The following is a 26,596-nucleotide window of genomic DNA, read 5'->3' as shown; positions in this document are numbered from 1 at the left end:
TTAATAGAGTTCACCTATTCTTTTGTTTTCATAACGGTTAGCGGGTAAGATTCTCAGTTCTCCAGTAAGATAAATTGTATTTCATTATAACCAACCCCAGGTTAGATAAGTCACATAAAACCATGCAAAGGTATATAAAATGTCAATCATTTTTTTTTAATTTTAATAAAGCTGTGGTTTCAAAATCTCTCTGCAGACTCAGACACATATGCAAGCGTAAGAGGCTTCACGTTAAATAGAAAGTCACCTGTGGTCAAGTGTCAAGGTCTTTGGCACTAATTCACCTGATCCTACATTGTTTCTCAACAGAATCAACTGAAACACAAGACAAACTTTTCTTGACACCTACAGTAGTTATTCCTACTAATTTAGTTCATAAACCAAGTACTATGCTAGCTTTTATTTTTGTTATGGGTGGCGGTATGCAGATTTTTGATCTGCTGATTCCTAAATGTTTCTGAGAGAAAACCCACCCCTTCAGGACTTATTTTAGAATCACAGACATTCAGAGCTTTATGATGCACCCTGGAGCGTATCTAGCCCAACTCGCTCATTTCACACACAAGGAACCTAAGACCCGTAGAAAACTTAAGTGAGCTGCTCAAAACTCAGGTTCCTCAATTTCCAGCAAAGCGCTGTTTCCAGCATGTTGCAAGTGATGCTATGAGTGTTTGATCACTGTGCTATATGCCTGGGCCTCGGAAGGAGTATTTTCGAATAAACCAAACCAATGCAACACAATTTTATTGAGCAGCTGCTATTTTTTTTTAATGTTTTTATTTATTTTTGAGACAGAGAGAGACAGAGCATGAGCAGGGGAAGGGCACAGAGAGAGAGGGAGACACAGAATTCGAAGCAGGCTCCAGGCTCTGAGCTATCAGCAGAGAGCCTGACGCAGGGCTCGAACTCACGGACTGTGAGATCATGACCTGAGCTGAAGTCGGACGCTTAACCGACTGAGCCACCCAGGCACCCCAAGCAGCTGCTATTTTATCAGTGTTGGGTTCAATCCAATTTTGGGGGTGTATGTCCCAATTTAAATGCTCTAATCATCTGCTGGATTAAACAGGTCATCTGAGGTTTTACTAACCCTTCCAAGGTTAATCCAACTATTAACCCAACAGTATCATTACGCACTTGAACATCAATGATCATTGAGCACCATTTAGGACAGAGATTGTTAAGAGTAGATCAAAAAATCCAACTGTACGTAATCTACAAGAAGCCCACTTTAGATATAAAGGCACAAAGAGATTACATAAAGCAGCAGGAACTCCCATTCATTGCTGCTTTGGAATGCAGCATGGCACAGCCACTTTGGGAAACAGTTTGGCAGCTTCTTACAAAAGTAAATACACTCTTACCACGTGATCCAGCAACTGCACTCCTTGGCATTCACCCAATGAAGCTGAAAAGTTGGGTCCACATAAAACGTATACACAGATGTTTATAGGTTATAAGGTACTCACACTATCTATCCATGAAGTGCTATAGTGTTAGTGAAGGTAGACTGGGAGTAGTGGTAAATGTATATTGCAAACTCGGATAACCATGAAAAGAGGGTAAAGAGAGAAGCATAACTGATATGCTAGGAAAGGAGAGATAATAGAATCATATAAAATGCTGAACTAAAACCACGAAAGGTAGAAAAAGAGTGGAAGAGGGGCACCTGGGTGGCTCAGTCGGTTAAGCATCCGACTCTGTTTCGGCTCAGGTCATGATCTCAACGGTTCATGAGTTTGAGCCCCGCATCAGGCTCTACGCTGTCTGTGTGGAGGCTTCCCGGGATTCTCTCTCTCCCTCTTTCTCTGCCGCTCCCCTGTGCTCTCTCTCTCTCTCTCTCTCTCTCAAAATAAATAAATAACTTTAAAAAAGAAAAAAAAAGAAAAAGAGTGAAAGACAAGAAATAGGATAAAAAACAGGGCAATAATAAAAAATAGTAACAAATATGATAGATAGTAATCCAACCATGTCAATCCAACACTTTGAATGTCAGTGGTCTAAATGCACCAATTAAAAGACAGAGATTGTCAGAGCAGACCAAAAAACAAGACACTAGTTAGTAATGCTTCAAAGGTACAGTACCTGTGACACCTACGAACTTCTAAGGTCAGAAAAATAACTTTCTGTTGTTTGTGTTATTTCTGTTGCTAACTGCCCAGAATCTTTTTCAGAATCTTTCAGGTCGACTCTCCACTGTACCCTTAAGCAAAACTGAGCATGTACTGTTTTCCTAAGGTATAGTTTGGAAGCTTACAGGTTTGTTTTTTTTTAATGATGAGTACCACAACACTATTATCAGACTTTTTCCTCTTTTCCGAGCCTATTTTAATTCCTTCGGTGGCTTTTGTTTAGAAAGGGTTCTTCTTAATTATGTATGGATTTAATGTGACCACATCAATGGGTTTATTATTGATTTATCATGAATCACTGCTCTCCTTGGCACAGGGTGGAGTGTTTATAACTATTATTATATTTGTTATTATTATTCCATTAACTATGGCATTATCACGAATTACAACAGGGAGCTGGAACAGTGTCCATTTTGATCAGAGAGAGAGCGGTGAACTCTGGATATAGAAACGTCAGTCTTGTTCCAGTCTACCATGCCTGACTGCATTTCTAAGTTTATCACTCAAGGCCGAAGTCCCTCTGGAAAAGATGACACCTTCCTGCATAAGAAATCCTTTGAGATATTCAGGGACACTGGTACCTAAGCAGAATTTTACTGACGTGACTGTCATGGATTGGAGATTCATGAATTTCGTGAGAGTCACGTAAAAAAAAAAAAAAAAAAAATTAGACAGTAGTACCGTCAAATGGGATCCGAGATTTACCTCGAACCAATTCTGACCCAATTGAATAATATATCCTGCCTACTCATTTTTTTTTATTTTTTTTTCAACGTTTTTTATTTATTTTTGGGACAGAGAGAGGCAGAGCATGAACGGGGGAGGGGCAGAGAGAGAGGGAGACACAGAATCGGAAACAGGCTCCAGGCTCCGAGCCATCAGCCCAGAGCCTGATGCGGGGCTCGAACTCGCGGACCGCGAGATCGTGACCTGGCTGAAGTCGGACACTTAACCGACTGCGCCACCCAGGCGCCCCAGTGCCTACTCATTTTTTAAGAAAACAAAGAAAAAGGGAGACTGAAAAGGACTTTGAACTGTTCAAAATAAAATGCTGTCTAAAAAGGACTGTGAATAACTCAGAGTGCTGTCATTTGAAAATAAATACATAAATACATAAATACATAAATAAATAAAGTGCTGTCATTTGTATTTTATCCTATAGGGTTTTTTTTCTTTCCCCCATGGGTCACTAGGAATGATTCCTACAGGTTTTTTAATTATATGTCAACTTTTTACTTGTTTAGTCACCTCTTTCAATGATACCTTTCTAAGTTTCCCCTCCTAACTATTTCTACATATTAATAAATATAAAACCAAACTTAAAATAATCATGCAGCATCTCTTTCCCCTTTCCACCAGCAGTGATCAATGCAGATTTCCTGAGAAATCAACGCTGACTGAAGTAACAAAATAATAGTAGGTCATGGGTGGGGGGGGAGGGGGTTTCAGTGGGGGCCTGTTTTTCCTGAGAGAAGTTAAAGCAGTAGTTTGGCTAATATTAACTAACATCTCAAATACTGGACCTGGCAAGAATATTTACATGTATATTCATTCTCAATGTAGTGAACAGGTGAATACATACATATATGTATGTTACAGCGTAAGACTAACAGTGTTGCTTCACTTTAAAAGAGATAGTAAGCGTGCCTGGGGGGCTCAGTTGGTTAAGCATCTGACTCTTAGGTTTCGGCTCAGGTCACGATCTCACAGTTTGGGACACGGTGCCCCACGTCAGGCTCCACACTATCGGTGTGGAAACCTCTCTCTCTCTCTCCCTCTCTCTGCCCTTCCCCCATTCTCTCTCTCTCTCTCTCTCTCTCTCTCTCTCTCTCTCTCTCTCAATAAATTTAACAAGTAAATACAATAAGAGACAGTAAAAATTCTATAATATAAACACATGCTAGGACCGTGTTTGTGCATACGAAATATGAAATTAAGAAATGGCAGTTGTCAGGGTCAAAACATAAAAGACTCTTAAATATGGAGAACAAACAGAGGGTTCCTGGAGGGGTTGTGGTGGGGGCGGGGGGAGGATGGGTTAAATGGGTAAGGGGCATTAAGGAATCTACTCCTGAAATCAGGGTTGCACTATATGCTAACTAACTTGGATGTAAATTAAAAAAATAAATTTAAAAAAAAATGGCAATTGTCATTAGTCTCCTACCAATCCCACTTCTAGACCTATTAGCAATTCCTAACAACAGTTACGGTGTAAGCAACCCGAAAGCAGGGAGCACTATTGGACAGACCCTTCGGCCATGAGCAAGTACTCCCCATACAGGCAGACCACAAGACTAGGCTCACAGTCAGATAGCAAAGGATTAGCAGGCCAGGTCCTCGGCCTAAGGGAACTTCCACTCTAGCCAGGAAAAGACGAGATTTTTTTTTCTTTTTTTTTAAAAAGACAGCTTTTCTGTTTTTAAACGTTTATTTATTTTTGAGACAGAGAGAGACAGAGCATGAACGGGGGAGGGTCAGAGAGAGGGAGACACAGAATCTGAAACAGGCTCCAGGCTCTGAGCTGTCAGCACAGAGCCCGACGCGGGGCTCGAACTCACGGACGGTGAGATCATGACCTGAAGTCGGACGCTTAACTGACTGAGCCACCCAGGCGCCCCAAGACGAGATTTTTTATATATTCTTGCCATATCTTAAGAAATATTATGAAACCACACATGCCAACGAGTGGAATTTTCTTTCTCCAGCTGAAAACGTAATTGTTGAAGTGATTCAGAGTGAAAGTAGAAGCTAGCAGAATGGAATTATTTTTTTTTTTTAATTTCCTACGGAGAGGACTTAAGTTGCTCATGCGGTAGGGCAAAAGAGATGGCCTGTCACTAAACTCCCGAGCATTTGTGCGCATTCTGGCATCTACCGGAGCTGGCGTCACAATGTAACTGGGTCGTATGTGTATTACGTCATCTCCTAAGCACGGATGATGTCTTCGGTTTTGCTTCTGTGTGTTGCCTGCCTAAGCACACGATAATTATGTACCAAGTGTCTGCTGAGCAGACTTGAAATGACTGACATAAACTGAAGAAAGACATCCCAGGCTGGAGGGAATGCAAGAGGCTATCTGTTGTATATTGGGTGAGGTTATAAAAACCCCAAAAGGTCATCCCAGGCAGGAATGAAGTAAGAATCAAGTTAAGACGTGAATAAGATAAGAATGAAGTAAGATAAAACCGAACAGGAGTAACTATATATGATCAGACTTGGATCTGAAAAACAAAACAAACAACGACAAAAAACAACAAACAACAAACCAAAACAACCGTGAAAGGAAAACAATGGGAGCAATGCAGTTTGACAAAAAAGTGGCAAGCATGAGAGAATAATGTAACGTGGTCACCAAAGCACTGAGGCCACCTCTGCTGAGGCTGACGGAGGCCACAATAAGGGAGTTTTGTTCTGGGCACCAGGCATAAAGAGGGATGCTGACAAACTCTGGCGTGCCCAGAGACCACTGACCAGGACAGTGAGGTGACATGAAACCCTATCACACAGCAAGGGCGTAAAGAGCAGGGAGGACGGGGGAGAATGAAGGTCGGTCTGGAGAAAGGTAAGACTTTGTGAGAAATGCGGTCACAAAACCGGATCTTTTGCTTTGAGCTTCAATTTACAGCTTAGCTAATGGAATTTCTATTATTTTCTCAGAAAAGACTTTGACACTTTATTGCATGATGGCTAGAATGAATGTCAGACTCTAAATTAGAAATCAAAAATTCTACTTGATCATTTGGTTTCAAGCTGGAACGAAAGTATGTTTTGGCATTATTACCAACTGTTAGCGGCAAGTTCTGGAAACAGATGCAGTCTTGCTATGTGTTCTAAATATGAAACACATTGCAGAAAGGCTTGGAGATAAAAATATATACTGCTTATGCACACTCATACTGTGCTATTTCCTGTCCTTATCAGCAATAAAAGTCCCTCTTGTTTCACCCTTTCTTTGTTGTTCCAGGTGAACAAAATCTTTCTTCTTTTTCCCTTTCTTCTATCCTTATTTCTTCTACATGCCTATCTTCCTGTAGTTTTCTATCCTCTTTCCCACCACTATTTGTCTCATTAAAGATTTACTGAGCACATACTATGTGCCCAAAACTGTGCTGGGTTATAAGAGTTCAAGAATATGTACAACACAGTCACGGTCCTTGACAGTGAGACGCTTACCTCCTATAGAAGGGGAAAGGCATGGACGCAGATTATCATGCTAAAGGAAGGGGGGCACACATGAGAGGTGTGTCCAAAGCAGGGAGATGAGAAATGGACGGGTGTAGGGAGAGTAATAGACTTGGAGAAAAGTGATGGTTGAGGAAGGGATTCCTTCTAGGAAAGAGGTGGCTGACAAAGATGGGCGGGGCCTTGGTGGAGAAAAGGGCTAGTGTGGAGTGGGAAACAGTGCAGCTTACTTAAGGAATGCCAGGCATTCTTAGAGAAAAGGAGCATCCTTTACCTAGGCAGAGCTGCATATCTGGGGAGGCAGTGAAGTAGCCAGATAAATGGGTTGTTTTGGTTTTTTTTCAGTTGGGTCTCTCCCGTTCTTGAATTGTTAAGAATCATCATCTAAATGTAAATGTTTGGTAAGCTGTCTATGGATAAAACTAAAGAAAAATCTTAATTAAAAAAAAAAAAAAAATGGACCAAAGGTATGGACAACCATAATCGTGTTTCCCCAGGAAGGAATGGATGAAATGCTTTCTAAAAAAAGAAATCTCACTGACGAAGTCAGTGACAAAACAAATTGGGATGGGGGTATTCCAGGTGCTGCAAGAGTGGCTTTGAGGTTTTAAAAAGTACAACAACGTCCTCACAATAGAACAGTATCCAGCGGTGAAAAGAAGTGACTTATCGGGTCATGACGAGATATGGAGGGGCCTTAAAGGCACAGGGTTAAGTAAGCGAAAGAAGCCAGTCTGAAAGTCAGGCTACAGATTGCATGATTCCAATTATACGACATTCTGGAAAAGGCAAAAGTAGAGAGACAGGAAAAAGATGACTTCCAGGGGCCATGGGAGCAGGTAGGTAGGGATAGACAGGTAGAGCCCAGGGGATTTTTAGGGCAATGAAACTATTCTGAATGACCCTATAGTGCTGCATACATGGCATTGTGTATGGAAAAAAAACCCCGCAGAAGTGCACAATGCTGAGAGTTAACATAACATAAACTATGCACTTCAGTTAAAAATAACGTATCGATATTGGTGTATCAGTTGTAACAAATGCACCACACAAATGCAAGATGTGACTAATAAGACAAAATGGCGGTTGGGGGGGTGGGGGTGGATATATCCCCGCTCTACTTTATGCTTAATTTTTCAGTAAATCTAAAACTGCTCTAAAAAAATAAAGTATCCATTCTAAAACATGTATAGAGAGAGATCAAAATAAAAATGGTACGTTTCTACTGTTTGGAAGCTAAGGACACAACTTCGTTTCTCCACCGGCAGTTATCAGGTAAGGCAAGCTTTCTTTGCTAGAAGTCCTAAGAACAACAAATCCCTGGGCAGACATTAACTCACTCCTTGCAGAAAATTCTGAGATGTGTGGACAGACACTTTGTTCACAGGGGCCGACAGAGGCACAATGAATTCACTGACGGACATATCTGAGAATAACACGAAGACTCTTCAGTGACAATGAAACTAAAAGTCTGGCTTCCTCAGTTAAACTGCCTCCACCCTCTTCTCGGATCCCACTGAACCACAGAAGCCACCGTGTCACTAAAAAATTACCTCCAGTACTTTTGGTGAAGTGAGGTTCAAGCTCCCAAGTTTTCTTCTACAAAAGAAAGGGATTGTAGCAAACCTTTCAATAGAATCTGTAGCCATGTCTTTGCCATCCCTGCATGCCCATGAGTCCCTTCGTCACTAAAGCTTTTCCTCACGTGTGGGTGGGGGTACATGTATCGAGAACAGACCCTCGCGAAAACAGCTATCAAGAACCACGTATAAAATCGGAGTCAAGCCACGCACGCAAGTTTCATTCTGAGCTTTGGTACCTCTGTCTACCTACAATTTAACAGTAAATATCATATAACCAAGTTCGGTCGGTTCTGTGGGCCGGGCCAACTCCCCCCACCCATCTAGTCAGAATGGAAACCACTTCTTCGGTCCCCGGCACCAGTAACTCAGAACCCGTCGTCAACTGAGGTCCAGGTCTGCCCTGAACCTGGGCCCACGGTGATCAGATAAAGACATCATCGGCTCGTGTCGGAAGACAGCCCGTCTTGCGAGAAAGCAAGGTGAATTTCAACTTACAGACTGCAAAAATAACCCAACCAATCACAGTCGAATTAACAGAGAATACTGACCAACATTCCACCGGTAACACAGGGCTTGCCTTTGTTTAGGGTCTATTAAATTTAATAACTTCCCCCTCTGTGGCTTTAAACAGAGAACTTCTTCAAAATAAGAGTGGCTCTTATTAAACTTAATTACTTGCCCGTGGCTGCTGTGGCAGATGTGTGTCTACCAAACAGGTGGCTCTTAATAAAGGAACGGTTCTGTAGTAAAAAGTAGATGTTCTAGTGTTTTATTATAGTCGCCTTAACTTTCTGCTTTATTAGTATTAATTGCTGGAGTTTTCCTTTTAACCTCTCTTAAGGCGTCACTCCCTCCTGTGAGTTAAGAGTGGTCCCGAGAAAATAAATGTCCACGTATACTTGGCACATTACTGAAGCCTCTGGTTTCAACACCGGACTCAGGGGACTTGATAGAAACTCGGTTATAAGGGACATTTAAAAACGAACTGCATCAAACACTGCCGGGTTTGAAATTACATGAAACCACCCTCCCAACAGACCTTGAATGATAAAATGGGGTTTTTCCACTGGCAATGTCTAGATTTTGTGGTAGTAATAAAATAATTTTTAGTAGCTTTATTTATTAGACTAACGCCTATTCTGCTGACCTTTGGAAATATTATAGTTTAGCGACTGAGAGTCATAAAAACAGAGACATCCTTAATAGTCTTGTGCAGTTGATTAAGTGGAATTTTTTGATATTTAAGTATTTTGAAAGAAGAAATTCAAGACCATTTGATGAAAAAAACACACAAAAAAATATGTAACCCTCAAAAAGATTACAGTTTCTAACTCTGTCTTATGAAAAAAAAAAATCCTATGAATAGAGATAAAAAATCCATACAATCTGCACTGGCCTCTCCCAGAGTAACTGAGGCAGAAAACACGTATGGCCCTTCCCTGCATCTCTAAATCATGTACCTTAACTGTCTTAAGAGATCTCCCAAAAGCATCAGAGAGGTCCATGGGCACAGTGACCAAGATCATAGAAAAATGCTTGTATTAACCTTTTCCACTTCGTGTGTGCCAAAGAGTGGTACAGACTTGGGTTAATCGAAGCTACTTTACTCAGGTGGATGGGACAGGGGAGGAGTCGTCATCTCCTTCAGGACACTAATAACAGCTCGTACTCTGACCCACAAGTCCAAGAATCAGACTCAGTAAACGGTCGTGTTTCTTTTCCTAGTAGGATAATTACCTAAAATACATTTTGAAAAGTCTGTAATTATTTATTTACATGGTATTTCGTGATAACCTGCAGAAAAGCAATGATAATCTTTGTGCCAAGCCTCACAATTGTTTTGAACATCACAAATGCCATGGGTGAGAAAATTCTTGCAATGATAAAGACAATGGTCTGGGTTATCATCAGGCTTACTTGTCCTTGTCTTGCCATACTCGACTCTTTGATAGAATCGGAGTGAATTTTCTGTATAGTGAATATTCTTTTAGGATCACACAAGATGAAATGAGATAATGTACGAAATCCCTCAGGGGTGAAGGATGCTACTTAAACACAGATTGTTGTGTGAGAAGAAGTATGGGAGGGGAGGGGAATCAACCCCTAGAGGGTTTCTCTCACACTGTAATGTCTCCAGACTGGTTGCTGATAAGCAGCATTTGATTTTTATAATTCACTTGAATATGAACTAAGCTCATTACAATAAGGTAAGCCCTATTAGTCAATTACAGGACAATAACTTATTGTTTGGTCAAAAACCTATGACTGCTGCTATTGTTTTTGTTATAATATTGAAGGCTACTCCAGGTTAAGGAAGTATCTCCTGAATCTTTGTATTGTGCCTATGAACTTCAAGACATCTGGCTTTGCATCTTCGCTTGCAGGTTGTAAGGACTGTGGGTAACACACCTTCACGATCGTATTTTTATTTATATTTGGCTTCCATGAGGGTGACTGCAGGGGAAATGCGATATAGCATCACTGCCATCACTGGAATTCATTAAGTTCTAGTATACATGCAGCTACACTTGAAAAATTACTCAGAAGGAAGGATACCAAAAAAAGAAGTTGTAAAATTGGATTCTCTAACGATCTTTAAGTATATTAAATGAGGATCTTTCTTTGGAATGGTCTTGTAGGATGAAATGGAATTTCTTTAGGAACAGTTCTTTCTGAAAGATCTTTCTAGTTGCTTTTATTCCTACGATTCCTTGGAAAAGAACATGATCATTCCATTCTCCGATATTAGAATAGTTATTTTCTCTTAGTGCATGATTGGCCTTTTGTGAATGGCTCACAACTGCTTTTAGCTCTACAAATATTCATTCTAAATCTATACAGTAATAGCTATAGCAAACATTGAGTACTTCTGTGTGCTAGGCATTATGTTCAGTGCTCTATGAGTTACATCTCAGTATTAACTCACTTAAATACTTAAATATTTCAAGAGTTTTTGTTTTAAACATGGTCTGTGGTGGATCCATTTTGCAAAGCAAATAATCCTCGTTAAAGAGTTTAGATTTTTACCTACTTGACTCATTTAAGCTAGCGCTTGCCTGCAAATTCTATACAGATAAGCAATTTTTACAAAGCCATTTTAGCTTCGTAATGATCAGCGACAATCTATTGAGCAACTAGCATGTGTGAGGCATGCTGCTCGCACTTCACATAAAGCACCTCATTTAATCCTCACGGTAGCCCTAGGACATTAATATTATATCCTTATTTTACAAATAATAAAGCTACATTTCAGAGAAGTAAGAAACTTGCCTAATATGTGCATGAGCTGGGATTCAAACCTGGGTCTAAACCTCCAATCCTACTGTATAAGTAAGGACTTTGTTCTCACCCCAGATCATCTGAGACTATTTCTTTATCCCCTTCAGATAGGGAGATGAGAACGGTTCTCTACATAAAAATCTGAACTGTTCCGGAAAGCATCTCAAAGAGGAAACACACACGACTGCTTGGAGATGGAAATGAAGGTTAATATTTTAGCTGTCTATGCTACGAAGACAGCATCCTGGACCTTAGGGACTGCTTTAGATATTGGGGGGGAATAATAAAGACAGAAACTATGCAACTTGGCACCTTGGACCCTATGAGACGGGCTCCATTCCAGACAGGTCCCTAGGACCTAGGACTGGTCCCCAGGGAAGTGAAAAGGGCACTCGTTCCAGCTGACTTGGTCCCCAAGCCCACCAAGCTGCACTCTGGGATGCTGGCACAGCCCAACACTCAAGAGCAAGGTCAGGTAAATCAAATCAGGGCTCCTCCAGTTCCCTGACAGTCCGTATCTAGTTCTTTCTTCCTGTTTCCCAATATGCTGACAAGAGGGATTTTCTGCTCTCCTCCCTTGAATGTTTACACAGAACCTCCCACCCTGGCACCATGTCACTTTGCCAGTAACAACTCACAGAAATGTCTGGGGCAGGAGGAAAAATCTGGACTAAACTCAGTTTTAAACTAGTTTAGAGCAGAGGCTCATTCCTACCCTTGGCCTCAGACCAGTATATGACTGGATACGTAACCAGTTTCCGCTCCTACTGCCTCGTCTATGAAATGGGAAGAGTCGTGTTGTTATTAGTTTATGGAAGTGTTTTAAATAATTATCAGTAAGTTGACTCAAAGTAATCTAGCTATTCTAGATTACACATGTAAATGATAGACGATCATGACTGCCCACGTATTCAGCATTGTTTCAGTGTTACTTTCAATGGTTTTCCTACTGAATTTTATGTGAATACACCTGGGTAAGAAGGTGCTGTAGATGAACGTCTCTAAAGCAATAATCACTCCCTGAGGTTTTTTTCCTCTAGGTACTGCCAGGGGACAAATAACAAAGTCTGCTTCAGCCACAGAGGGTTGGACAGATGGAAACCCCAGAGGACCCTAAACAGAAGCAAGTTTGCACAAATCTGTCCTGGCAAAGTGTCATTTTGGCCCCATGTAAAACAAAACAGGTCCAGTATAAAATACAGAAGGAATGACCAGAACTAATTCGACACCATCCAACACTGCCTTTGATCCCACATCAGCCCTCATTCTCCCCACTGTGCCTTACTCATCCTTTCCCGTGTCTTTAATTGATGTTTGCCTAAAGGAGGGAGTCATTCCTGTCAAGGGAAATGATAACTAAAATTCTATACTCTGCACAATTCCCCAATAAATACCGTGTGATTCATAAAAGTAATAATAGCAGTCATAATGAAAAGTGGGAACATGGTTTTCCAAAGGGTTTTGTGGTTCTCCCTCCACCCCTCTTCTTTCCCTACTCACCCCTGCGGGAGTCCATCTGCTGTAGAAAATGTGAAGGGCACTAGGACCAGAGAGCCCTTTCCTGCCATTCGCTTGAGAAACAAAGCCTTCCCTCCTCCCAAGTGGAAAGAAAGAAAGGAGTCTGAACTAATCAAAACCTGCAAGCCTGCTGGTGGAGCTTCAGCTTGTCAGTGATGCAACTCAGCGGAGTGAGTAGCGGCTTCGAGCTTTGCAGAAAATGAAGAGAGGGAGAGAAACAGAGACAGAAACACAAAGAGAAAGAAAGAAAGGCATTAACCTGGCCAGGAGTTAAACAGGTGCATGGAGCCCGAACGCTGAGAAGAGCGTCTGACACACTGAGGGGCCAACTGCATGTGCCTCAGTGGGGTTGCTTCTTTATTTACGGGGGCAGGGCTCTGGCCTGGTGTCAGGGCTGTACCGAGAGATCTTTTCCCTATTCACAGGACTCAGAGGCTTGGCCAAGAGCCTTTAGCTTTTCTCTACTTGCCCACGTGAAGTCTGTGTACACTTTCTGGCTCTCCACGAGGAATTCTGTCCACGACAGAGAGAGGAGGCCAGCTCGTTTGCCACACGCACGTCCACCAGGAGCCACAGATTTTGGTGGTGCCTCTGGAATAATGGGTGTGTGAGCACTGGGGACGCCATGTTGAGAGCGACCACAGTGTGCTGGATGGTTCGTGGAGAGGCTACCTCAGTCTGGAATTGGCTGCTCAGAGGCCAACTCGGCCTTTTAAAAGACTCTTCCAGGCCTCACCTCACTTCAAATGACTAGCTTCTGAGAAGGATCTTAAGTTTGCTGGTGCTCACTCTCAGAACCAGCCGGCCTGGACTTCTGGGGTTTAAGAGGCTCTAGAAATGGAAGGCTGTGCCATCAGTCTATAATCTGGTTTACAGGCAGATGTTAAGAAAAGAAAGGAACACAAGCAGAGGAAGGCCTGGCATAAGACCCTCAGGAGAAGGCCCCAGTTGAGACAGTGCCCACCAAAGGGGATACGATTCGGCAGGACTAAAACTGGGTGGCATTAAATAGCATCTTAAGAAAATTATGCCATCTCTGGTGGATTTTTAGTCTCTCAATTTAAAATGTTCAAGTACGTGATTGCCCTATAATTCAGAAGACCCGGTCTGCCGCTGTCATACCCTTGCCCCCACGCCTCCGAGAGAGAGTTCCTGTGAGCCTTGGCCCATTCTACGACCCCAGCCCCACCCCTGCACAGGAGGGGGGTTTTCACTTAAAGTGTGGTCTTTACCTGAAATGCGCCTGGGCACGTCGGTGATGGCAGGAAGCCCCGTGCCCCGTGTGGAAGACAGCGGGGTGGTGGAGTGTATGGATGGGGACGTCATCTGGCTCAGGTAGGAGGGGTAAGACTGGTCATAGGACCACGGCGGGGAAGACTGGGCCTGCCTGGGGTCTAGGAAAAAGAAGAAAAATCTTTAGTGTACCAGCCAACTGTGGACTTAGAACATGCAACCCCGAACTGAGAAAGGAGAAAGTAAGAGAAAAGCAAGCATCTGTAAGGAGTATTCATTTCCTATGATCCTACCCTTTCAGGCCCTGTATGGCACCAAACTTTCGAGACCTCCAAGCTCCAGCACAACAACACGGATCGTGCATAAAGACTATTTCTCCCTCATATAAGTATTTCTATTTGGAAAGTCTAACACCCATTTATTGATTTACTTTTGAAATTTACTTATTTATTTTGAGAGAGAGAGAGTGCGTGCGTGAGCCAGGGAGGGGCAGAGAGAGAGGGAGAGAGAGAATCCCGAGCAGGCTTCAAGCTGTCAGCGTGGAGCCCAACTCGGGGCTCCAACTCCATAGGGCTTGAACTCACAAACCCGTGAGATCATGACCGGAGCCGAAATGAAGAGTCAGACGCTTAACTGACTAAGCCACCCAGTCGCCCCTCTAACAGCCATTTAAAAAAACAATCTGCTCCAGTTATCTTTACAAAGTTGAGTTCTCCTTGATTTATTTTCTGTATTTACTCATGTTACTTCAATGAACACATATTACTCCTAATTTTCTTTTAAGTTAGAAATTCTTTGGAACAATCAACTTAGTTAAAGAACAGGTAGACTGTACTTTTCCCTGCTGCATATCCAGCTGCTATCTTTCAGACATACACTTTGGTTTATAAATGCAGGATTCCATGACTTCACTTTCTTTCCAGGCAGGTCAAGGGATAGCACTTTCTAGCAGGGGGTTAGAGGTAAGGGGTAGAGATGAGAAAGGAGGGAGCAGCATGTAAAAAGAACACAAAGAAGGGGAGCCAGTTAGTTATATGATTCTCATGCTAAAGCTACCCTAGAAAATAACCTTTAAGAAAGAGACAAACTTAATTTCTAAGTCACCTGCCATTAAGAACTGAAACACTTCATCACCATCCAGTTTTGATGTTAAGCATATGAGTTTCTGACCATAAAAAAAAAAAAAAAAAAAAAATGACCCAAAACAGAAGAGCAGGGAGATGTCTTTAATCCTATTGGAATCTGTTTAGAAGATGTCACATGTTTGGAATACAGCCTAGTGTTACCTATAGTCACTGTAATAGTAAAAATGGGTGGCCACTTGTTAGGGTTAACTGCTAAGCATTATCAGTACGTTTTTATGTATTTCTATGGGGTTTCTTGGAGGTACAAGCTCAAGTACCAAGTACAAGCCAAGTAGATTTATCAAAAGAGTTTCAGTCTACATAAGAAAAAAAGGTAAATTTGTTGTATATTTCCCATGTATATTTCAACCTGTTTCATTCTTACTGGAGGGCTAATCGAACAATCAAAAGCAAATTTCTCTTAACATTTTTTTTACTAATTGTAAATTTTTTTTCTAATATTAAAAATTCTAACACACCAATTTAAAAATTCTAATACACTTGTTCACAAGACAGCATTGTATATTAGAATGTCTGTGGACTTTGGAATGTGCAGATCCAGGTTCAAGTTCTGAGACTTCCATTTTCTAGCTGTGTGATCTTCGGTTAATTACTCAGCAACTCTGAGCCTCACTTTCCTCATCTGTAAAAGAGGGTGAGGGAGTAATAATCTCTGAATCACAGGGATGTGACAACTACATGAGAAAACCATGGAGAGAGGAGTAGCACAAGGAGACACTCAGTACTGACTCTTGCCTTCTTCTAAAAAACCTCTTGGTGACACAAGAATAGTCCCACAGTTAAGACACATCTGAACTGACATTAATACATCTGGATTAGGCTTGAAATTATTCCCATATCACCTCTCAGCTTCTGACAATGAAAGCTTAATTTTTTTAAGTTTATTTATTTATTTTGAGAGAGACAGAGACAGCATGAGCAGGGGAAAGAGAGAGGGGCGGGGGGAGAGAATCTCAAGCAGGCTCTATGTCAGCACAGAGAGGGATGTGGGGCTCGAACTCATGAAACCACAAGATCATAACCTAAGCTGAAACCGAGCGTCGGACGCTTAACTGACTGAGCCACCCAGGAACCCTCAAAAACTTAATTTTTTAAAACTATTAATATGTTTGAATAGTCAATTCAGGCTTATCTCTAAAAATAAAAAGGAGTACAAGAAGACATGGGTATTTCTGAAATGATCCCTCTTTTAGAGACTCTCAGCTCTTCCATACAATTAAAGCCCGTCAGTTTCAGCTATTTGTTTATTTGTTCAATTCAGAAGCAACTTATTTAAAGGCTGTCTAAATAGGACATACTGAGTCAAAATAATTAAATACATCTGGATATTCATCTGATGCTTACTACATCAACAGATAGAAAAATTTCATCCAATTCCATTTTAGGGAACATTTACCTGAGTTTGCAATTTGAAAAAAAGTATAGTACCGTAAATGGTTAACATAAACTTTTCCTTCAGAAATCTAAAGGGGACTTGATCATTAAAGTAATGAACTTTTGTGCTTTAACAGGTTCAAGGCTGAGACTGTATAGATTGGCAACATTTCAAATCAGAGTGAGTGGTCCTTCTTATATATCTGATACTGACATACTTCCTCGCTTTAACCATTAATGTAATTCACTGCATTTCAGAAAAAGGTAAATGACCTTCAGATGGAAAAAGATGCATTCCTTACAGCACCAGAAAGCAATCTCATAACGGCAAGGCCTTCTCTGAAGCCACATTTTCTACAGACAAAAAGGACAAGAATCACACAGATAAATGAGCTGGGCACACAGGACTCTGATTTGGACTGGAGTCCTAATCTGTCTTTACCAGATGACTCCCAGAGCAAGTAGGTTAACCTGTATGCCCATCCCTCTCCTGCAACATGCTGTCAGCAGTAGGATAGGACTCCCTGCCTAAAAATGGGGAAAAATACAAAGAAATGTAAAGAATGACCGAAACTATTTATGTTTAAACATATCACAGAAGCCTTAGGGAACTTAATTTGGATACAAGATGCAGCCTTTCAGCTCTTGTGCAGAGGGGCAGCCGAGCACAGGGGGAATAAGTGGGGTTTCTAATGCAAGGATAGGAGCTGGAGCCCCAGTTCTGCTTTCTATAAGCCGCATGACCTCAGCGGTGTTAGCGAACTCTCTGAACCTCAGTTTCCTCATCTGGAAATGAGGGAGCGTAACACGCCAGTGAATGTAGCAAAGTGGTCATATGCACTGGCTGGGTGGACAAGCCCCCTACCTGGCTGAGCAAGTCACTTCTCTCGGGCCTCAATAGCTCATTTGTAAAATTCGAATAATGATGCTCATTAGGTTTGCTGTGAGCCTTTCACCAACGTGCCTTGATGTGATGAGTTATCTGGCAGTCTTGGTACGCATTGAGTGCGTAATGAACAGAGGAGTGATTACTGCTTTCTGTAAAATGAGTATGACAGGAACTACTATCATTTTTGTTATAAAATTAAATGAGATAATATAACTAAAAGCATTTGATACCTCTCAATTTTTGCTATATTAAAATTAGGACTCTTCTCTTGAGGAGCTCACATGGTCAAGGCCCTGCTGCGTGACAAGAGGCATGTTCCCAGAGTTGTTGTAAGGATTAAATAATATACAGTGAGTGGCAAATCATCACTGTCGTTCAAAAAAATTAAAAATCTGACTCTAAACTACCCAGGGTGGTTGGGCTGTCTAGCGTTGTTCTTCAAGTTTTCCAAAGTCAGACTCAACACAATTCATTGTGATGCCCGGAACACAGTAAGTGCTCAGTAAACAAACATGGAATGAACCTCCCAGGGTGGCATGAGTGAACAATGAAATCTTATAATGAATTAGTAATTAGTCATTCTTTAACTTCCCATCAGGCTATACAAGAAGTTGTATCAGTGAGGTTTTAATTTTTACATAAAGTCCCTGACTTCCAAAATTTATACTAGAACAGTCCATGAAAGGACAGTTTGGCTTTTAGTGGAGATCCTTCCTGAAGATACCCAAGATTAGCAAAAATAACGTCTCACTATCCTTAACAAGTGAGGTCTCTCTTCGGTTTTTTTGTCTCGGAGGGCACATTGCAGAGTCCAGCCGATTTCTTTCAAGGTCACTGTCCTCAGAGTCTATGATAATGACCTACTTAAGGAGAGAGAGTTACTACAGAAAAAATAAAAGAACTACCATGTGGGGTCACTGTATTTAATATAAAGAGTTTTAAAAGGGGTGCCTGGGTGGCTCTCTCTGCCCCTCCCCCACATGCTCTCTCTCTCCAATAAATAAACTTTAATAATAATGATAATTTGAAAAGTGGACAGCAGTCTCTTTAAAAAAAAAAAAAAAAAAAAAAGTAATGGTCTCCAAAATATCCCAGGCCTTCTTGAACACCCTGTGAATGATATCATCAATCCCAGCTCCACCATTTCTGGCCTGTGTGATCTTAACTGATCCAATCTTCAAGTTTCCTAGTCTGTATAATGGAGATAAATAAGTACATCTTCCTTCTACGGTTGTTATCAAGACAAAGTAGTAAAGAGTGAGCACATGGAAAGAACCCAACACACATTCAACACTGTCAAAACCTCTACCTTGACTGAATCTTCACTGTGTATTGATGTTTCCAGCTCATAATCTCTTATTCTAGTGGAGGACAATTCTTAGGAAGCTTCTACGGTTTTGAAGTCCAGTATTTGGAGAATATATCCATGTTGGTCGTGCCAATATCCTTTCCAAACATTTAACCTTTAATCACGTTCTTTCTTAGTCTTGGTTTCTCCCAGACCAAAAAATCCTAATCTGTTTTAGTGTATTTTTTAATGCTATACCCCTTAACTTTTTTCAAACCTTTAGTGCAAAAAGACTACAAAATACCTTGACTTCCTAAATGCCCAGTCACCAAGAAAACATAATCCTATCATAAATATATGATTATAGCTTATTTGCTTTGTTTGGACAATTATTAATGCTTACAGTAGAGGAAAGTCATCTTAACCTGATCTTATAAATGGTTTCAGAACTCTACTTCCCGAAGAAACCTGAGACTTCTGGGACTCGCTCTTCACTTGGGTGAGTCAGAGCAGGTGACAGATGTTTTCAGGCATCACCAGTCAATCTGAAGGTTGTTACCAGGGAAGAGCGAAGGGCCTCGCTGAGACAAAGCTACTAATTAGCCATTAACGAACAAGATACTGGCGCTCCTGGGTGGTTCAGCAGGTTGAGCGTCCGACTCTTGATTTCAGCTCAGGTCATGGTCTCACAGCTCATGGGATCGAGCCCAGCACTGGGCTCTGTGCTGACAGTGCAGAGCCTGCTTGGGATTCTCTCTCTCTCTGCCCTTCCCCTACTCACTCCCTCTCTCTCAAAATAAATAAACTTAAAAAAACAAACAAACAAGAAACCACCTTCACCCAGACCTCAGGCCCCACAGGGCTAGTCTGACCCCTCCTTCGCTCACCCCATCCAGAGTTGTATTGGATGGTTTGTTTTTTGACTCTGTAGAAGCACAGAGGTAAGTACCATGTCCTACTCTCCTTTCCTACATAAATAAGAATATTCTTGATCTTTGTGTCTCAGACGATAGAAGTGCCGATGATAGTCTGGATATTACATCCTGAGTGACCTGATTACCTAGAAGCACCCACAAGCTTTCAGAGGACAACTGAACTTCCTTTCTCAGATATTTTTCGAAAGAAATGAAAACTGCTGTTGAGCTTTAAATACTTTGTGATGTTTTGGGGCGCTTGGGTGGCTCAGTCGGTTGAGCATCCGACTTCGGCTCAGGTCATGATCTCTCAGTTTGTGAGTTCAAGCCCCGCGTCGGGCTCTGTGCTGACAGCTCAGAGCCTGGAGCCTGCTTCGGATTCTGTGTCTCCCTCTCTCTGCCCCTTCCCTGCTCATGCTCTGTCTCTCTCTGTCTCTCAAAGATGAATAAACATTAAAAAAGAAATATAAATATTTTGTGATGTTTTTAACACTACACTTCACTATTTTATATATTTCTCAGAAACAGTATCAATATTATTTTCATGACTACATTATAGAAACTCAAAGTAGTGACATATGTTTTTATATAGATATGACCATTTAATAACAAAACCCTGGTGTTGCTTTTTTTTTTCTTTCATGCGCACATACTCATTAGTGCTTGGGAAATCTGAAATCCTAAATATCAGAGGAGGGTTTACATAGGACTGTGCCCGTATTTCTTCCCAAACGTCTCTGTTCTCACCTACAAAGGGGGATTTTGAAGGGCAGCTGGGGTCAAGTTTGACATGTAAGATAAACTTGAGAGAGAAAATCAGGTCCTCCCTCTATGATGGGCCTGCCCTACTCACAGGCAGGAAGTGGCAAATCAAGATGACTAAATGAGAGAGGGCCTAGGGCACAGAGAGCTCCCACAGCCTGCATGAAGCCAGTGAGAAAATGGGCCCCCGATGGAACTGTGCAAGCATACCAAGAACTACCACCAGGCATATAAGGTCAGGCTATTTCATAGACACCTCGGATCTGTAACTGTACCCTTCCAGAAGAAATTAGGGTCTCCTTTGCGAGAACAGATCAATTCTAGCTACTAAGAGTTCAGGTTTTACAGAAAGAATCCATCAGCATTGGTTCTGAGGCATGGTCTGTCACACACACGACTACTACCAACACTGTGTGGGGTTGCCCCATATGGCTTATGTTTTTTAAAAGACACCAGAAGCCCAGAATTCTGTGTACACTTTCCAGTTTCTCTCCCAACTCACTAGGTCACAGGCAAGGTTCTTATTTACCTGTCCCTTTCCCAACTGCAAAGTACAAGTGGTCATTACTGCCATCTTAACAGGGCTTTTGAGGGGTAGGGGGAAAGGAGTTTTTGCATGCTGTTTTGGCGAACCAGCAAATTATCACCTGGGTGGCTTATTCGGTTAAGCATCCAGCTTTGGCTCAGGTCATGATCTCACGGTTTGTGAGTTCGAGCCCCGCGTCGGGCTCTGTGCTGACAGCTCAGAGCCTGGAGCCTGTTTGGGATTCTGTGTTTCCCTCTCTCTCTGCTCCTCCCCCGCTCGTGCTCTGTCTCTCTCTCTCTCTGTCTCTGTCTCTCTCTCTCAAAAATAAACATTAAAAAAATTTTTTAAAATGTTCAAAGCATGTACTTGTGTCTTTAAAAAACACTCTAAAGATAGAAATGAACCATGAAGCATCAATGTCAGAGTAGGTTTCATAAGCTCTCTTTCCAGGGTGGTGATCCTTCTGCTTGGGCTTCTTGGGGATCAGTGCTATAAATCCCCAAAACACAAAGTACACAAGGCAAGTACCCAGGAGATGCCCCCACGTGCTAAGTGGGGAAGAGCGGTTCCCATGTCTCAAGGTGTCTCAGCACCAGGCAAAAATGGAGACAACCATTTATTTAAACCTATGGATACGAGGAAAGCAAGCTCTCTTCTTTGAGCTGGACCACAGCTTATGAAGTTCAGTCACAGGGATGGGGAAAAGGAAGGAGTGGCCATTCATCTCCTAAAATGGTATACAAAGAGTCGTGGCTCTAAGAGCATCCACACTTTCAAATGCCTGAACAGCTAATTACATGTCTGCATAATTAAGCTCCATACACTTGGGGTCACAAAAAGAGAGGAAGAGGAAGGCAGATAGTTAGGGAAAAGGCACCATAGGAAAATGAACTGACTCTAGGAAAATACATCAGTGTCTTTTCTTAAGTTTGAATAAGTTTGAGTTGCGGGGGAGCAGAGTGGGCACAGAGCCGCTTGAAAGCCCAGTGAGAGCTAAGCATGGAGACTCAGTGGTTGCTCTTAGCAGGCCTCCTTTTGTAAACACTTTGGTTAAACATATGTGGGTGTGAAGAAGGGCCTGCTTTCCTAAGAATCACTCACGACAAGGCACACCATGGACGCAGTGCTGAACTTCACGCAGAGATAGGAGGAAACCAGTTAGCAGGGGCGAAGCCTGAACCAGCACACAAAAGGCTTCTTCCTGTCTCTGGTGCCAGCAGGCTTCTGTGTAATGTGACCCGACAAGGGCTGATGGTTTCTGCCAAAGCTCAGTGTGAGTGTGTCTAGAGTGAGCACCTGCTGTACTGGGGCGGGGGGGGGGGGGGGGGCAGGGTACAGTTAGAGAGCCCCACCCATTTTTTCCCTACTCATTACTCAAATCATTACTTAGTCTGTATAAACATCAAATATTTCTTAAGAAAACTGGAGTACTTAAAATGAACTGTGTGTAGAGTTTACTAGTTTAAAATCATACCTCTCAATTGCTACCAGGGTCGAATAAAGTCCATAATCCCAACAGAGAGAGGCAGATTTACAGTTTCCTATCCTAAACTATTTCTGCCATATCACTATCATTCATAACACAAATACACGCACAGCCACATGTACGTTAATTCCCATTTCAAAACAGTTTACACTAAATAGTAAATGTTTAAATTCTGTGTCTTCTCTCATAACCTTTTTAGCTAGACTGGATTTTTAGAACGAGCTCTCCCACTCACTTCTGGTTCTCTTGACTAATAGGACACACGGTTCCTAAGCCAAACAGGCTCCTCCAAGCACAGGAAGAGCCCTGGACTGGTGGCTTTGGCAACAGGTGTGCAGCTGTGTACCACTAATTTACCTTCTCCCGAGTCTCACTGCACCTGGAAGATGAGATGAGAACGGATGTGTTATCTCTAAGATGCTTTCCCGATGCGAAATGCTATAATTCTAACTACTCAGAAAAGTGGGCTCCCTACCCCCACTCCTTTCTGGAGACGGCAGTTGTAACTGAAATTACTGAAGGTGTGTTGAGTCGACTTGGGCTGAAGGTAGCTGATGGTTGACACCGACAGCATCTCCCGTCACGGTGCACCATGGCTCATCTCAGCACGGAAGGCACCAAGAGCAGGATTCTGACTCCCCCTCTTCTCCCCACCCCCAACCCAGGGCTTTCTCAAACGGACCAAGATGGCTGCCAGGTTCATTTGGCAGAAGACCAACCCAACTGATTCACAGGGCTTTCAACTGAAATTTGAGGAGAAAAAAAGCAGCACGCTGCTTGGATAAAACTGGATGCGACGCAAGGTACGCCAGGCATGACAAGTTACGTCACAAAGCAAACAATGGGAGAAGAGGAACTTAGTAACTCTTAGGAGACGACAGCAGGGAAGAGAATGAGAAATGCTATGTAGAGTCTAAGAGGTCATATCCCGTAACAAAAAGGTTAAAAAAACAACAACAACAACAACAACAGAAGGAAGTTAAATGAAGACAAGGTAATGAGTAAGTGCCTTAAAAGTATCAACAGCTTTTGGATGAATGAGACTCATAACCATCTTATTAAAAAAACGAGGGTGATTTTCTTATTTAGAAAAAACAACCTACTAGATGAATCAAGAGTCTGTACCATATGTTACCCCTAATCTGGCCTCAGAATTGGCATCTCCTGGACCTCAATGTTAAAGCCGGCAGAGGGAAGGGAATAAGATACAAACAGAACCAGAACTTGAGATATAACTGGGATGTGGTGCTGGCCAGGGGAAGTGACCTTTAGTTCAAATTATCACACTGAAGTGGGTGCAGTCAGTTCAGGTCTAATCAGGCTGATATCCACATCCAGGGGGTCAGATATAGCAGTGAGGGTATCACAGGCCCCAGGCCTGGCGATTCCTGTTGTCAGGTAGATGATGATATCCACTGTCCTAAGAATTATCTCCTGGTCATTCATTCACCCATCCATCCAACCATCCATTCATTCAAAAAATATGTTCTGAGTAGCCTACCCTGGTACTGTGCTAGGCACTAGAGATATTAATAGTGAGATAAAGACAGACCTAATCTCTAACTTCACAGAGTTTACAATCTGGTAGGGGAGACTGACATTAATCAACCAATCATGTAACTGTGATAAGTACTAGAAAGGACATTTCTTGGCACCATAACGACACACAGTGGGGGGCTGTAGTCACACCTGGGGGTCAAGGCTTCTCTGACGATGTGATGTGATGTGATGTGATAATTAAGTCGAGAACTCAATGCCCAGCAAAACCAGTAGATTAGTAGGTGAGGTTAAGAAAGCTTTAGGCAAAGCGAATAGTGTATATCAAGTTCCTGGGATGGAGGCAGTATGGTTTCTTGAGGAGCTGAGAGAGCCAGTGTGGGTGGATTACTGACAAAAGGTTCAAAACAGTGGGAGAGGAGCACAGGGAGGAGTCAGGCCAGGCAGAACCTGCCGGGCCACACTAGAGGTTTCCAGCTGTATCCTAAGTGCAGTGGAAGGTCACGGAGGTGTTTCAAGCATGGGGTGACATAATCAGATATGCATTTTTTAACATCTCCCTCCGACAGCATCATTATAGAAACAGGGCACAAGTCCAGCCTAGGGCTCGGCACACAGGGAAGGGTGTACAGGGAAAACAGCAGCTGAAATGGACAGAAGGGTGGAGTCCAGGAGCTGCACTTGGGAAAACCAGGAAGCAGCCTGAGGCACTTAGCTGCCCACACACATCATCTGACCACGGGGATGAGGCTCCCGAGGTGCCTCAGCTCCGGGTGAGCAGAAGAGCCCATGGCCTTGCAGCTAAGATTCAGGCAGCCTTCACCTCATACATTCTGGTGCAGCGGTAAAACCCGGGCATCTGTACTTTTTTTTTTTTTAATGTTTTATTTATCCTCGAGAGAGCACGAGCAGGGAGAAGGGCAGAGAGAAACTGAGTAAGAGGATCAGAAGCTGGCTCTGCAGAGCCCAATGTGGGGCTTGAACTCACGAACTACGAGATCATGACCTGAACTGAAGTCGGACGCTCAACTGACCGAGCCACCCAGGTGCCCCAGCAGGCATCTGTAGTTTTAACAGGCTCCCCAGGTGATGCCAATATGCACCAAAGTTTGAGAACAAAGGGCGTAATTTTTAGTGATGATAAAAAAGGAAAATTACCCAACACTATTCTGATTTACTCTTCCCTATCAAGAATGATCTTCAAACAGAATGAACACAACAAACATGCTTCAGAGGAAATTAAGGCTCGGGAGAGGTAAGAAGACAGAGAAGAGAGACTTGTGCTTTAAGTGAATTCAAGGTTCTGCTCCAAGATGAATCATACCCCACGGTACTGCAAGAACTGTGGAGAACAGTAGGCAAAGGGTTTCTATTTGACAGATCAGGGCTACAAAGTCATAGTAAAAGTAAAGTCTGTCTCCCCATAACTCCACTCACTACTAATCTTAGCTTTGCTCGCTGGCATTCCTTCCCCCCCACCCCCCACCCCGTGATACTTATTAAATTGCTTGAAGGTAATGCCTTTACTGCACAACATCTAGTAGTTTTCCATTTGCTTACTCCATTTACCTTATTCTGCGAACAGCATTGCTATTGGTAAAATCTCAATGTCAACTAGTTTTTTGGAGCCTCTGTTGGTGACCACTTGCTTGCAAGCCCACTGAAAACTCTAAGTCACCTTCCACAGCCTGTGTACCACGGGCTTGTCACACTTGAGCGCCACTGTGACAATTAGAAAGCAGAATGGGTTCACTAAAAACCTGCTTCTTAGGATTACTTCAGCAACAGACTAGAAGAAAAAGCATCCGTCCGTTGTGCATCTTGACCTCAGCAAGGTAACTAATTACCTTATCTCTAATGTGATTTATAGCCAGCTACGAGGCCTACCAGAAAGTGGTAGCGGGGATGAATCAAGGTGAATCATGGTCAGCTTTGAAAGAGGTGCATGGTGACAGGTTCAAGGGCATTCTGATCCTAGTTACGTCCAGCATGTTCCCTAAAGTCTTAAAGAATTAGAAACAACCTATCTAAGCTGCAAGATGAGACCACGTTGTGAGGAACAGCCAACATACTGGGTGAAGCATCAGAACTATAAAATAACCCTAACAGGATGGAAGGAGGAGATGGAAGCAACATAATGAAACCGAATAAGAAAGTACAGTGCTGCCCTTGGGTCAACTCCAAGACAGGATGGGGGAAGCCTGCCCTAAGATCAGAGCTCTTCTTGGACTGCAGGCCACAGTGGGACAGGATGACAAAAAGTTAACACAGTCTTGGAATGCATTAACAAAGTACCAGAAAACCCCTACTTCTCCGGTCATACCTAGCTAGAGGGCTGTGTTTTCTCAAGGCCGCATCAGATAGAGCCTCCAGCTGCCATTATGAGGAATGGTTGAAGGAGCGGCCAACAGCTCTCATCTACCCTCGACCTTTCCTTAAAACACTCCTACTTCCCTCCTGAACTGAAACTCGGACTTGCCTGGATCTTTCCTCCTAACCTTTCCACTTGGCTCATTCTCCAAGGTCACCAGACAAGCTAACTCCTCTTCAGAAGTTCTTCCATCTTTGCCATGACCTACCAACCTCCAGGACATTCCTCCACATTGGTAAGTGGCTCAACATCTTCCTTGTTTCCCTGACTTGTACCAAGTCCTACCAAGTCCTGGGAGAAACTGTCATTCTCCCGGTGATCCACCAGAGCCCACCCCTGTTCCCAAACTGCAACCCATGCAAGAGACACACAAAATTATGCTCGTGGGCTCTTCCAGTTATCTGTGTCCTTAGCCGG

The 26,596-nt window shown here is 42.6% G+C and overlaps 1 protein-coding gene across 7 annotated transcripts in view; it reads right to left on the bottom strand.

Annotated features, from left to right (window-relative positions):
* RUNX2 (RUNX family transcription factor 2) overlaps positions 1-26,596 on the bottom strand; it is a 233,988-nt gene that overhangs the window by 127,238 nt on the left and 80,154 nt on the right. For 6 of the 7 annotated variants that reach the window (XM_043591570.1, XM_043591571.1, XM_043591572.1 and 3 more), the window contains one exon: positions 13,927-14,088. In XM_043591570.1, the coding sequence (XP_043447505.1) occupies positions 13,927-14,088 (162 nt within the window). Of the gene's footprint in view, positions 1-6,657; positions 12,883-13,926; positions 14,089-26,596 lie in introns of those variants that run through there. The other variant, XM_043591576.1, reaches the window with a different exon arrangement.

The sequence above is a fragment of the Prionailurus bengalensis genome, chromosome B2 (assembly GCF_016509475.1).
Source record: "Prionailurus bengalensis isolate Pbe53 chromosome B2, Fcat_Pben_1.1_paternal_pri, whole genome shotgun sequence".
In the NCBI taxonomy this organism is placed as follows: Eukaryota; Metazoa; Chordata; class Mammalia; order Carnivora; family Felidae; genus Prionailurus; species Prionailurus bengalensis.
This window is presented reverse-complemented; position numbering and strand designations above follow the sequence as displayed.